The sequence below is a fragment of the Candoia aspera genome, chromosome 1, assembly GCF_035149785.1.
Source record: "Candoia aspera isolate rCanAsp1 chromosome 1, rCanAsp1.hap2, whole genome shotgun sequence".
NCBI classification, from domain to species: domain Eukaryota; kingdom Metazoa; phylum Chordata; class Lepidosauria; order Squamata; family Boidae; genus Candoia; species Candoia aspera.
In genome coordinates, this window is record NC_086153.1 from 21,798,267 (window position 1) to 21,813,657 (window position 15,391).

General features: G+C 41.8%; 1 protein-coding gene across 12 annotated transcripts in view; it reads right to left on the bottom strand.

The window, feature by feature from the left end:
- DNMT3A (DNA methyltransferase 3 alpha) overlaps positions 1–15,391 on the bottom strand; it is a 118,231-nt gene that overhangs the window by 20,820 nt on the left and 82,020 nt on the right. For 11 of the 12 annotated variants that reach the window (XR_010067712.1, XM_063300092.1, XM_063300086.1 and 8 more), the window contains one exon: positions 368–580. Coding sequence is in view for 11 of the 12 variants with exons in the window: in XM_063300092.1 (XP_063156162.1) it covers positions 368–580 (213 nt within the window). In the remaining variant the exon portion in view is untranslated. Of the gene's footprint in view, positions 1–367; positions 581–12,805; positions 12,869–15,391 lie in introns of those variants that run through there. The other variant, XM_063300124.1, reaches the window with a different exon arrangement.

A 15,391-nucleotide genomic window follows, 5' to 3' on the forward strand; every position in this document is an offset into this window, starting at 1 on the left:
TTCCTAGTCCATATTTCTCTTCACTTTCCCTGCCTTCATCTTCATTATTCATTTGTCCACCTCAGGCTCCTCCTTCACCTCTGCCTGCACTGCAGACTCACAGCACCTAATACATGGCTTCAGCTGTAAATACATAAAACAGAAGCAACAGGGGCAGTTCCACCAGCATGGCACTTCTGATGGGAGAGGTGGCACTTGCTAACCTTTTTTCCTTTTATCCAGCTAGCAGTAATGTAACCACAAGTGCCCTGTTTGGGGACAGGAAAGGCTAACCAGGGATGTCTCAGGGGTGATGGTGTTGCTAGGAGTTTAGAATGGTGAGAAAACAAACTTCATGCCTGGGTGCAGAACCCTCTCTCTGATTCACCTCATATTCTGGCTCATCATCAGCTGACTTCGATAGGCTCTTGTCTACAGCATCAGGCCCAACAGGTTCTGGGGTGGTGGCCACACTGGGAGAGGCAGGATCAGTTGGCTGCTGTGAGGCTGGTGGGCTAGCCTCCTCCTCCTTCTGGGGCTCGCTCCGTGGTGTTTCTTCCACCGCGTTCATCCCAGCAATTACCTTAGCTTTCTTCTCAGCCTGCAGAAAGAACCAACAGAGTTAAGAAGGTAGAGAGCTAAAGTCATGAGAACGTTCTTGAAGAGATTTACTTCTGAGCAACACATATAGGATTGAGTTATACATCAACTTACTTTAAATTAAATCCCACTCAAACCAATGGGGGATGATACTTAAGTTTTACTCGGTCTCTCAGTAATTGCATTCTCATATCGTATTTAACTTGGTTACTGAATTAATCTATTTTCTGCTTTCACACAACACACTGAACAATAAAATAACCAAAAGGACTGGCATCACACATTATGTTAAGCTACCATTAATGCAAACCATATATAGCATGTTATACAAACGCAACTATTAGGTCTTTAAGTCTCCAATTATGTGTGCTGTGTGAACACAGGCAGCGTGACACAGTCACACAGGCTCGCTTAGTCCCTCTAAGATTATAGAAGATTCGTTTTCTAAAGCAAATCTAGATGATTTGAACAACTGGGCTGTTGTGCATGTACCAGGTTGTTTGGCACATCATTCCACGTGGATTCCAGAACCGAAGTGTGTCATTATACAAACTAACAGAGATTTAGGATGTTTCACCACAATGTAACCTGACATAGTCTTTGGAAAAGGACAGAAGAATTGCATTATGCAATATTTTTAATTGCTTTACAATTTACAGCAGTCTGCCCAGCCCTCGTATCTTCCATATGTCAGGTTTCTACCACATCCTTAGCTAGCTTTATTAAAAACCGAACAGTTGCATTTGCACAACTAAAACATATTGAGCATGTTGTGTGAATCTAGCCTATATCTTATTGCTGGCTGAGGAATTCTGGGAGTTCCACATATATTAAAGTTGCCCAGTGAGAAAAACACTGGGCTAGAGGATAATAAGTGCTGTATTCCAGTGCCTCTGGAGAGCATCAACTTAGGGTCTAACTCATCTTGCATTTGCCTTCACAAAAACCAGAATGAAGTCATTTGTATTCCCACAGTAAGGGGGCCATGGTAGTAGAAGGGAGTGCTGGCTTGTTTCCTGTCTATGGCAGGAAATAAGAAACTTGACTATGACTACCAGGGTAGGGTTAGTTCGCCCCATTGGGACAATCCCATGTTCCACAACAGAGCGGTATAAGACAGTCAGACAGACAAAGTAAAAAAAGCTAAAAACAGAAGAAAATTGGGGAGAGCAATTCTATCAATACACACACACACACACACGCCTTAAGGTGTGGAGAAACAGCTCTATTTAGTGGACCACACTGACTTGCAGATAACTATAAAATACACAGCCAGATAAATGTCTCTTCTCTGTTAGGAACATATGTGAGTTTCCATGAAAATGGAGGAGCTGTCAATCTCCTGGAATGGATGAAGTAAGGATTACAATATTTGGGCAGCCGTAATTACACTTAGCATTTTTCAGCAAGGCCAAATACCACAATAGGTGGGGGAATGTGCAATATAGTCTAGGTTATGTTGCATACCTGGCAGAACTAGAATCTTCCATTTTTCAAGAGTAGAGAGAGTGTTGGTTAATTGTTGTTTTTTTGCTTTTTACCTGTATTTATGTAAAACACTGCTATACCATCTGTTGTGCTAAGCCTCTCCAGGCAGCATACAACATGAAAACACATTTTGTCCAATTTCAAATAAGGCAAATAAAACAATATAAATATATTAATACCTGTAAAACAAACCAGAAGTCAAGCATAGCAGCATCAGGCTGCAGTCATATATTAAGGTGGCTAAAAATCATTCAGCATGTACTTAAGCTGCATTCAACATATTTTATGGTTATGTTACAGTTTTCTTGATTTCCTGCCTCAGAATGACAGGAAACTGATGATTTTCAGCAAACACGCTGATGAAATTTGACAGCATAATCTGAATAGACTCTGGGGGCTGCAAAAAAAAAATGTCTGGAGTCACAAGATGCCTAATGCAGGGCTAAAGCATCATGTTAAATCCAAGCTGGGCAACCAGAATCCTAAGCTCTGACCTCAAGTCATGAGTTGTATGCCTTACGCAGACTCCAAACAAAAACAACTGTGTAGAAGTAGCTTCTACCACACATTTAGAAATTAGAAATGGGCACAAAACTTTTACTAAGTATCCATTATTATAAGCATGCTTATCTCTTATTGCATTGTTAGGAAGGTTTAACCCTAAGTTCCATTCTCCTTTTCTCTTAAGAGATGAATATATTCCAAGAAAGAGAAGAATGAAATTATCGCAGCAATGTCTCAAGATGGGAATAGGCATGAGCCAAAAGGGAAACTCTTCCCTTAAGTTTTCTTATATCTGAAAGGCCATAAATAATTGGAACGGATAATTGGAAGCTTTCCTATGGATTGCCAAACATGAATAAATCAAATGCCTGTCAATTCTGTTATTTTCCAATTCTGTTGCATGGCAGAGGTCTCAAGAAGGATGACAGCAACAAGCAGGCCTTGGCAGAAATTAGTTCCTGCCTACACACATACATACATCATGCAGGTAAAATCTGCTTATTAAAATAAATATTTCTCTTCTCCACCTAGAACTGCTCTAAACTGAATAGGATTCCAATTGGACAATTTCCAGTCATTGCAAGCCTAAATCACATTGTGAATTATGACCAGAGATAACAGAACTGGATTTCTGTAGACACCCATATGAAAACAGCTCAAGTTTTCCACACACAAAATAAAATGCCAAAATCAAAGACATTTTCTTCAGACACTGTGCTACTATACTTGATGGCAGAGCAGCAAGCCAAGCTGGTGGTCAATGCACACCAAAATTGTCTAAACTGCTAAATTGAGACAATGGCATCATCACAAAAATAAGGCCCACTTAGCAATCCTTATCATCCAGGTAAAATTTCTCTTCTCTAAACTGATTTACTGATTAAGGTTTCTCATTTATTGGGTAATCTCTAAGATTCATAGTTTTCAGTTTGTACCATCAATTCTGAAACATTATTACCTTCCATTGAGAAGATCTCTCTGGCAAAAGACAACTACAAGAGACCCACCATGCAGAGTTAGGACTACCACCAAGCAACTTTCCCCACTACTGATTAGATGGGCAATTTCCAGTGATCAAGAGAGTCTTCTATAGGTGACTCAACAAGGAATTTTCTCCCCACAGAATACCTAGCATTTCTTTTAGATGCTAAATCATGTAAAATACTCCTTGTTTCATCATCTGATGTTTTATACCAGTGATCTTTAGTATTCTGGCTCTGTTGATTAACTGCTTTGAATAACTGCTTTTTCATAGCATCTGTGAGTCTGCCTCTACTTTGCCTTTATAGTCCTAATGGCTGATGACTGTTACCTATTGTTGTATTATGCTGTTTGCTACTTCCCATAGCAGTAATAAAAGCAATTACCAAAACACTTAGTAATTCTTAATTACTTCAGTCACATTGTGAGGTATTTGCATAAAAAAGGCCTACAACTTTTATACTCAGCTTGCCACTTGGAATATAGTCATGGATAAGAGCTCCTGTCATGTATAAAAGTTCATGGGCTAAACTACTGAAAAAAGTAAGCAGATCTTTGGAAAGATTTCATTTTTTAAAACAGGACCCAGAGTTTAATGTGTATGTGGGAGAGGAAAACATCACTGTTTAACTACCAGGGTATGACAGGGCTGGCAACCATCTCACAAGTTCATTTTCAGATATACACATGGGTTGGCCTTGCACAGTCTGATTATTGAATGGACTCATTCAGTTTCTTGGATATCTCACCTACTGAATGAACTATTTTTTTTGGTATGTTTGCACAATACAATGAAGGATAAGCCAACCAAGTGGACTAGCTTAACAATGTGCTAAACCATGAAAAACCAAACAAATAAAAATTAATCTAGCTAAACTGACTTGGTTTAGACATGTCATGCAAACTAAATCTAGGATTCTTCATTTATTTTAAATGCAGGACCTTTTAAAATAATAAAAAACGAATTACAAGGTCCACTGCTTAATTTTTGTATCATGAATATTTATGATGGTACTCAGGTGGGATACCAGTGAAGCTTCTCCAAGTACAGGGCTAAAAAAAACTCCTCCTGGATATTATATTTTCTCTATATATTATCTCTCCTTCAACATGGCATGCAGCTGAACAAAGACAAAAAAGAGTAATAATAAAGGAAACTGGAAGGACCTCAGAGTGTATTCAGAAAAAGTGTTTTGAGCCTCAGAAGCACTGCACCTATGTGCTACTCATTAAAGCAGTCACTCTTTTTTAGGCTTCTGAACAAAAACAAGATGCTGCTGGTTTAACAACTGCACCATGTAATGAGTTGACTCCTTAATGCAGCGGCTTCTTTTTCAGTTTCATGCAAAAGCCAAAAAAAAAACCCCAACCCCAGGTCACTCATATGTATCAGAGGTGCTTTACTTGCCCGAGTTCTGGAGCACTTGCTCCAAGTTTCTTGGAGAATGGTTTCAGGAAAGCATATAATAGATATATTTGTTTGCATTATCCTCTTTTTATCCCCCAAACAACTACGTGATGCATATAGGTGCAACAGACCACAGTCAATACTATGACCCAGGCAGGTACAGGAGTGTTCTTCTCTTCACAGCTTCAGGACTTTAGAATACTGGATTCCTTCTTAACTTCTGTTTTCTACTCTTGCACTGGAAAAATACATATGTGGTTATCTAAATCTATAACAGATGGGAACTAAAGGGCTATTCCTCTGCTGTGCTTTAATTTCTCTCACTATTCTGGAGGAGCTTCTTGATTGACAGGAAGATAGCCAAGATATGCAATTTCTTACTGGATAATTTTTAACATTTATTCTGTTTTGCCCATGCCAGTTCTTAAAGCATGCATAGATAGATAGATAGATGATAGGGCATCCATAGGGGGTAGGGAAATGACAATACATGCATTGTGAAACATTCTGCCCCTTACATACTTGCATGCAAGGTAAGTATGAAAGTGTGTAGTTTTCATCATGTCATGAAGCATATTTCATCGTTTTAGCATTGCTGAGGCCTATGGTGGCGATCCAGTAAGACTAAGGGAAGGTACTTGGTTACAGCTGATGGCCGACACAGCAAATAACACTGGGAAGCAAACAAAACCTGGATAGTGAAATATTAAGGGAGTACGGAGTCTGTAGGGAGTCTGTATTCCTAAGACCATCACCTTCTAGGGTATGTCTGGGTTCACGCAACTCAACCTGAGTTAATACATTAACTTACTTTCTGTGTTCAGACAAAACTATATTCTAAAGTAAACTAGCCCATTAAGCTGATTTCATTTAACATGCTGAGGCAGAAAAAAGTAATCAAAGTTAACATTAATCAAGCTTTGCACATTATGTAAACATAGCCTCAAGATTTTAACAGTCCTGGTAAGATATTGTATAAAATTGGCCAATGTGATACATAAGCAGGTACAGCAACATAACCTGTGGATGTGTGGAGACCATTCACATAAATGATTACTGCATTCCCACAGCCAGGATAGACATATACAGTTATCACTGAAAACAAATGCACTTAAAACAACATTCCCCATATTGCTGTCAGATTACTAATTCCATCAACCTAAAGTGACCTATCAATTGAGTGAGCAGTTACTGGACACAGCATAATTCATCCTGGTCTCCAGGAAATACAGTGGTGGCTGTTTTAGGGCTGAGAAGAACCTAGCCTAAAATAGCCCCCAAAGTTCCTAGGGTAACAGAGTAATGTGCCTGCTTTCTGACACAAGGAACCCTTCTTTTTGTTTTACAAGCAAGAAATCTGAAACTACAAAGCTAAATAAGAGTAAGACATGTTTGAAGAAAAATGTTTTCAATTGTTTGTATGCATGCCTCTGACTTTTGTATCATGGATGTTGAACCCCCTTATAGGTCATGCCCAAGTGGTTCTGGGGAAGGCTGACCTACAGGAAGAGAGGGAAATATTCAGGAAGCCCACAGTGAACGCTGTGCGCTACTTCTGGGCTGCATTAACAGAAAGACAGTGTCTGACTTTCTGAGAACTGAGCCTCCCCTATAATAAATGTGTTTCCCTTACTTGCAAAGGGAAGAAAATATAGAGATCAAGGAAATAATTATGTTCCTGAGATTCAAGATATGAAAAATAAAAGGGTTCCTGTCTGACCTAAAACGGGCCACAATGGGAAATCTCCAATAGGTGGCAGGTATTCTCTTGAATTTTGAAACTACAAGGGTCTGCTGTTAGCAAAAGTTTATTTTTATTTATTTAAGATTTATAAGGCTGCCCAACTCAACCAGTGTGACTCTGGGTGGCATACAACATAAAAGCAAACAAATCAAAGAAAGAAAAAAAACCCCATATAATAAATAATACTATAAATGCCAAATATAAATGGCAACCAAGAGCCAGGTCTTAACAGCTTTCCTAAAAGTGCAAAGAGCTGGGGCCTGTGGTATATTGGGGGGCAGGCACAGGGGGAATCATTCCACAGAACAGGGGCAACCACAGAAAAGGTATGCTTCCTAGGTCCCATAAGATGACAAGATTTAAAAGAAGAAACCTGGAGCATGCCATCCCTATGGGAGTGTGTGGGGTGGGCAGATGTTCTTGGGAGAAGGCAGTCCCTCAAGTAACCCAGTCCTATGCCATGTATGACTTTAAACATAATAACCAGCACATTGAATTGCACCTGGAAATTTACTGGAAGCCAATGCAGCTCACAGAGTGGAGGTGTTATATGGGCATAACAAGATCTGCCCATAACTACCCATGTTGCTGCATTCTGGACCAATGGAAAACAAACCAATTCCGGATGGTTTTCAAGGGTAGCCCCATGTAGAGCATGTTGCAATAGTTCAATAGAAAGCAGTTACTTTTCTAACTAAATTTTGGCTACATTCATGCAACTCACTTAACCTGGTTACATTTTCTGGGTCTGCATGATACAGTACAAGCCATGAAGTAACCAAAAAGACTAGGTTCATTCAACAGACTAAGTCACAAAATATTCATTCAGGTAATATTAACTGTCATGCAAATGCAGCCATTAGCTCTTTACCTCTCCTAGTTAAGAGGGTTATCAATGTAGCCTTCATATACTTATTAGTTCTGTGATTCTATCAGTTACTCATGGCTTGAAAGCAATGACTTCCGCTTATTTGGGGAGCTCAATTCAAATGCTGGTTTTGATCTTTATAGCTCTTCAGTGCTTAGGATCATACTATCTCAACAAATGCCTATAAAGTTTAACAGAAACTCTTTTTTGGTTACTCCTGTTTGGTGATGGCTACTCAGAAAATAAACTTGGTGCTAACACTCAACTCTGATATCATGAGAATAAAATTGAGAGTCTTGGTAAATTCCCTAAGAAAGGGCATAAATCTTGAAGATGAAGAAAGGTGTGGTTTGTAATCAAGCTTCTTTTAAAATGCAGGTTCTGTTTACTTTTATTTGCTGTTAATTAGTGGTCTTATAGTATTCATCTTTGTAATATTTTAATCTGTGGCATTTTGTACTCTAGTTTTTGTTACCTTGCAATAAAAAGAACTATAAAAGAGAAAAAGGTTTCTTTAAAATGCTGCTGTTCACTGAACGTGTCTGTGCATGCCTTCAAGTCAGTTTTTGACTCTTGGTGATTGCCTGGACTAGTCCCTGCAATTTTCTTGGCAAGGATTTTCAGAAGTGGTTTGCCACTGCCTCCTTCCTAGGGCTGAGAGAACGTGACTGGCCCAAGGTCACCCAGCTGCCTTCATGCCTAAAGCAGGACTAGAACTCACAGTCTCCCGATTTCTAGCCAGATGCCTTAACTACTACATCAAACTGGCTCTTCACTGAATGCACTGAATTAATTTCTTTATCACAGAAAAGTTTTGCAAACTGTTGACTTTTAGTTAAAAGGGCTAAGTAATATATGACCCAAAGTTCACTTCCACACAGCACATTCAACTAGGCCAGAATAGGCAGGGATATGGTTCAGTAGAAACCCAACCATCTTAGCATGTTATGTGAACTAGGCCATCCCATTAAGCCAAGATAAAAACATCCTAGGTCCTGGAGACTACACAAATCACCCATGCAATTTTCTTAACAATATGGAGCAGTTTTCCATTGCCTTCTCTGGAGATATTTTTTCCAACTTCCTAACTTACAGCCCTGGAATTCTCCCATCCAGGTACTAACCAAAATGTATCCCATTTAGCTTCCAAGCCTGAACAAGGCTGCCCAGATACTTCCATCTGCTCACTCTTGTTTCTAAAACAACTATTTTGTTAATCCAGGTTTAAGATTAACCATACCATATGAATTTAATCACTCAAGATTCAACTGTTTTGAGTCAACCTTCAATGCTTTCTGGGTTTGCACAAGAGAGATGATTTCTGCATTAGGAAAAAAAACCTGTTCATATCTCTTGGTTTTGCAAAGCCAGTAGGTTGTAGAAGCCAGAACAGTGAGCTTGGAAGAAAGACTTTGCTGAGCTACAAAGCCTACTGAGTGGATCTGGAGCAAAATTCTCTACTTCACAGGAACAATGGCTGTGATATAATGCTAAAAAGCTGCTGCTCTTGAGAACCTCAGAGAAAAGAGCAGGATACAAATGTCTCCTGGTAAAATCCACTTTAGAATGCAAACACTTAAGTCCCTGTTTGCAAACTATGAAGCGGGATTTTACAGTCCTTGTACTGTATATCTAAATCTAAACGATCCAATTAGTAACCCAGTGCCCACAGTCACTGCCCAACTCCTTCATGCAACTGACAGAAAGTCTTAACTCAAGAGCCTAGGAGACATTGCTAAAAATGAGCGAAAGTAACAAACCCAATGGGGCTTTTATTTCAGCATCTAGAAAAGATTCCGAACTTTCTCTCTGTTCCCATTAAAATGGCTGTGTTCCCAATCGAGGCCAGTGGGGGAACTGTAACTGTTAATACTTTCATACATGGCTGAGAAGTGTTCTGGTATTTGAATTGAGGGAGCTTCAGAAAAAGAGAATCAAACGCCTCCAAAGGAACCTTCCTTTCCTTGAAGACAATGGTATCGCACTGCTCTGATTGTAAATGTTTGTGAAACAGGGCTTGCCGGTAGATATCGAGAACACAGTAGTCTCTTCTCAGCCAGTGATGAAGAGGCTTCCCTCTACTAGCCTAAGGAATTGGGAAGGAGGAAAGAAAGAGAGTGATCAGGATTGAAATATTCAGGAGACACAGTAAGATTTTAAGTTATAACTCCACTGATTACCTGGCTCTAAGGCAAGGTAGTAAAAAATAGATTAGCTAGTAATCTGAGTGTGGAGAAAGATAAAGGGAGTTGTCTCTAATAAAAAGTGTTTTTTTAAAGTACAAAAGTCTGCAAAACTCCATTGGACAATGGTGAAAGCTGGATGACTATTTATATTATGAGAAAAATCCTACGCCCCCCTCTTTTAAGCTACTCGCAGTAGTCTACCTGCATGCTTGATGTGAAAGCAAGACCATCCAAAGCATCGATAAGGCTGTAACTCCCAATCCCCATTTATTGATATACTTCACTTGCCATAAGCTGGATATTTCTATGATAAGCACTCATTACTTTTGGTCTAATAATTGCCTATGGGGAGAAACAACCTCCTGCTTCAAGGCTGCAGAAAGTTTGACGTTTTATTTCAGAAGAAATACACAAAGGGACTTCTTGCTCATTCTATTAGTGACTGTCATTCAGGGGGGTCCACATGTCCTATTCTCCCATTAGACTGGCCAGGGCTACAAGATTCTGTATGTGGGTGGCTTCTTCCACAGCCTTCCCCTGTCAGTATGTGGTTCAGCTCTTTCACTTAAGCCATCTGGATTGTTTTATTCAACCACTGACTCACTGCATCATATAAGCATTCCTTATTGGCTATTTGCTCTTGCTGAAAGGTCACTATCCCAAATTACCCTGACTAATCCAAAAGAAGCTAATGTAGGGTTTGCATGGTGTGGAAGGTTCACACTGGATGGTGTTGGGAGCTTCTGAGTTTTGGAATTAGTCTGTCCTTCTCTATAAACTAAATGCATTTTATTCTTCAGAATCATCCTGACAGGACTTTTGAAGTTGCTATTTCTCCTGAATAGTTTCATGGGCTGGTTAACATTGATTTGATTTAAATAGTTTCAAATATCTGCTGCAACCAAAAACAGTCCCTCTATGAACCATCCTTTCTATACTTAGCAAGGGCTTGCAGTCCTGATTAGGGAGGAACAGATGCAGGTTCAAGTTATACAATAGCAGACCACTGACTGAAACTCCTTGAAAGTACTGTGTCTTAGCATGTTACGTGAACTAGGACAGTGTGTATTATGCTTTGCTTAGGCAGGACATGTTATGTGAATATATCAACTTGGTTTTGTTAACCTGCGTTTAGAGTTTAGCATGTTGTTCTTCACTTTTCCTCTCCAAGTGGTCTTTGGAGTTCAAGCTGTTCAGAAGAGCCTTAAAGAAGTGGAATAAATGGAGCTCAATCCCTGAGCTGCTGAGAACAGGAAGTAGAACAAGGCTGCAATCTACAAACAGCAGGAAGGCCAGAATGGAAAAAAATGAAGTGAGCAGGAAGCATTTCAGTTGGTTCTGCTTTACCAAAATTTATACCATATAGCTAATAGAAAGTGTCATCTAATGCAGCAGGATGGGGAATGTCACATTACTCCAAGACCAGACTGAACAGAAGGGTAAAAATCTCAGGGACTTCCAGTAAAGCATTTAGCCATTTTGTATTATATCAGACCTGGCCAAGCTGACAAATTATTCTGCTTCTTGAATGCTGCTTTAATTCTAAACTGCTTGTAACGAGGAAACGTCATTTTTCCTGAATAGATTATTAACAAGCACTAATGGTTTCTGGTGAGAATGTGAACCTCTATGCAGTGGAAAATCAGGCCCACATTCAAATCCAATTTCAGCTATGCTTTTACTGTTTTCCCTTGGCCAAACCTCACACTTTTCCGGTCTCATTGGCCCCTTGCTGTACCATATCATGGATGAAGGAGCAGTGGGGCTTTCCTTTGAGGTTTTTGAAGTGCTCATAGGAAGTAAGAAACAGCAGCAGCAGCCTGCCTATTTCTCCCTTCACAACCTCCCCGCTGGGGCCCACAACCAATACCCACTGAACTGAAGATTTTGCTTCAGCTACTCTATGTTTTGTGGGTGGAGAGAAGGGGGCTCTGTTCTTCCCCTTCCAATATTCCTTCAAGGCAGACCGCCAATACCATCTCCCAGCCTTTCTTCAAGTCTGCTCCATTGCCTGCCTGCCTTCCCACCAGCCAGGTCTTCACCTCGGCCTCCTTCCAGCCATGTCCACTTCCTCACATAACGCTTAGGGGGTTCCAGCAAAGGTTGGAGCAAGTGTGGCTCCAGGTATTCTGGCAGAATTACAATCATGTTGACTGGGCTTTCAAGGAGGCTCAGAGAAGGTTATCTGGAAAACAGGCTTCTCTGTTCCCTTCTTCCTCCCCACTCTGCTCCATTTGTTCCCTTTTCCTCATGAGAAAGGCAGCAAACCAAGGCCCTTGGGCCTGGCCAGTCTGGAAAAAGAAAAGTGCTAAGAGAAAGGAAGTCTCTACTCACCTCACTTTGCCTTAGGACAAAATGGAGGGCTGACAGTTTGGGGGGGAGGGATGGCAATAGCCAAGAAGCCCCCTCACCTAAGTGACTGCCCTTCCCCCACTATCTGGTTCTAAGGAAGAAGGCCGCTTTCTAATCTCAAGGGTGGCTTTGGCCCTCCTCTCTTGCCAAAATATATATGGAGGATCTGGAAACAACGAATCTCCATTGCACCTTCTTGTCTCGCTTTTAAGAACTTTTATACAGAGCAGAAAGGCAAGCAGAGACTGCCTTCCCCGCCTCTTTTTATTCCTTCCCCCCACCCAAGAAAAAACTTTCTGATGCCAGTTGTGCCCTATCTCAACTGACCACACAGACTCCCTAGAAAACTCAGGAGAAAGAAAGACCTTTGCCGAATAATGACTTTTACCTCTTTTTATGTCTCCCCCTCCCCCCCCGTATTTCTTAGTGCAGCTAACATATTTAAGTACTTACTATCATCTCAGAACAGCTTGACTTTTTCCAAAGATGCTCCCATTAAGTCCACTGCATCCTCTTCCCAAACATACCCCAAAAGGGAAACTCTGCCCTGGCCACCCTCGAGGACGGATCCCCAGTGCAAAAAAATCGAACCCGCCACAAGTACTGCAGCCCCCTCGTGAATGCACTCACAAATGGGCGCTGAGAGACGCAACGACCCCCCTCCAATTTTCCTGCACCCCTGCTCTCTTCCATACCTGCCTGCATGTCCCGGCGCTGCAGCAGCCGCGATCCTGCCAAGGGAGCTCAAGCGAGGGGGCTCGGCGAGGAGGGGGCGCAGGGGGGCCTCGCCGCCAATGTTCTTTGTCTGGGAAACTCCGGGCCACGTGACAACGGGCCACGTTCGTGGTTGGCCGAAATGGAAAACGGGGGGGGGGGACGAGAAGGTGACGGCGGCGGGGGGGCGAAGAGTGCTTGCAAGGCTCGTCTGGCTGCCCCGGGGGCAGGGAACACACCATACGGAACCAGTGCCACCTCCCCCTTCCCAGCACGGGGCGCAGGCTTCTCCCAAAGTCGTAGGAGGCCTTCCAGCCATTTGAGCTCCGGGGGTGGGCAGTCACTGGGCTACAGCCGCGCCACGCTACGCCGAGAGACGAGGCTCCCCTTTTCAAAACTCTTGGTTTTTCACTCGGCTTCGGATCAGCGGAAGCGGGACTGAGTCCGCCTGGTATTCAGGTGCTGAGAGCCATTTGCGGTGGAGCTGCAGAGACGAAAGATGCGCGCCCGCTCTTGCCGAGAATGAAGTGCCTCGCAATGCATGTCTTAACACACCGGTGGCAAGTACAAGTGCGTGTGAAAACCACAAGGCCTCTCCAACGCCATTCAGAGCAGAGGGGGGTCAGCCTAGAAGTACTTTTCCGTTTGAGCTTCTGGCTCACGTCGCACAACAGAGCGGCCGCAGCAGGACCATAGACCGCGCGCTCATTTGTGCCCCTGGAATTACTGTACGCCTTTTGTGGAAAGCGCCCCCCAACCTACCGCTGCCACTGGCGCGGCCTCCAATCCTGGAAAGGGGTGGGGTTCGGGGGTTCAGTGTGGGAGAGGGTCCACTGAATTACCTGCAGTAACTGCTGAGTATAGGAGACGGCGTTAAGAAGCTTGCACAGCAGCTGCGGTAAGCAAAGGGGCATTTATCGTTTTTAAAAGTAAAACAAACTAAGCCCAACTGTTCTCAGACCCGTGAAGTGGAAGAAACTCCGCCAGCGAGAGGCAGCACCATGGCTGGTAGAGCAGAAGACACCTTCAGGAAGCCTCTTCTGTCATCTTACATGTTCTAATCTTCTGAAAAAGTACTACACTTACTAACCTATACATCATAGGCAGCTCTGAACATTTGCTGGAAAAGCAGATATAATGCTCAATACATACAATAAAATCTAAATACCAGTCATAGATTACTACACTTACAAGAAGAAAAAAATGGCAACTTATTTGAAATGAGTGGCCCGCAATCTTGGCATGCCTAGCATTCACTATATTGTAACCAAAATGCTAGCAGCACTGCAAAGGAGAATCACAATTATCCCCTGACAAAGTAACAGCCTCTTTACCAGAAACCGATCTTTGCAAAACAACCTCTAGAAGTATTCACACAGTAGCTGTGCTATAGCTGCACAATTACCACTCAAAACATGTTTCTGTATTCTGTCCCAGAATCTTAGGCTCTATGGGCCTTAACTCATGAATAATTTGTCCAAATGATTTTAATAACAGGGCTGAGCTACAGAAAGATCCTGATCAAGAGATTCTGGGTGTTCTTAGAGGATGTTTTTATAGTGTAGTTTATACAACGTTCAAATAATATCTTCCATTTATAACAGACCTACGTTTTCTGTTTTGTTTATCTCCACCATTCACACAAAATATTTTGGAGGGGGGAGAAGAGCAGTGTGTCTTAATTGGTAGCACTAGGAGCTGTCCATCAGGAACATGCCCAGGTCTTTGCTCTCTTTTCAATCCACAGCCCCACAGTCATGCACAACCTTTGGTTCAACTACTCATCTACAGTTACCACAAACTTTAATACAGAGAACTGCACTTAAGTATCTTGAATGCTTACTTAAGATGCACTTACTTAAATACAGAGAACTATCCCTTCTTGCTCCTATTGCTTACCTCTCCCTTTCCACCACATGTGTAATTCTAGAAAGACAAACCAATAGGCAAACCAAACACAATATCCACTGTATTACAGTATGTGATTTTTAGGCCTGCCTTAAGTATGAAAGCTGGCTGGGTGACTTTGGGCCGGTCACTCACTCTCTCAGCCTAACCCACCTCACAGGGTGGTTGTCGCAGGGAAAATAGAAGGCAGGAGTATTTGGTATGTACGCCGCCTTGAGTTACTGTATATATAAAATGGTGGGATAAAAATCTAATAATATTAATTTATTAAAGCAATACATTAAACTACTTATTTAGTATAAGTACTTTCATTAAATTCAAGCATCAAATTACATCCCCCTCTCCTGCCCTCCAGTGTATCATATAGCAACAGCTAGTGGCTATGAAGGTCTTGGCAACCATATAGACTAAATTATTGGCAAGTAATGGCACTTGGCAATTCTAAACCCTTAGGAATATCTGCAAGACTCTGCTGGAAATCCAAACAAGGTAACATTCTCAACTTTCTGCTTTACTATAATGCAGCATTTCTCAACCTTGGCATCTTTAAAGTAGGTAGACTTCAACTCCCAGAACTCCCCAGCCAGCAGAGTTGGCTGGGGAATTCTGGGAGTTGAAGTCATTGATGGACTTCAATTTAAAGTTACCAAGGTTGAAAA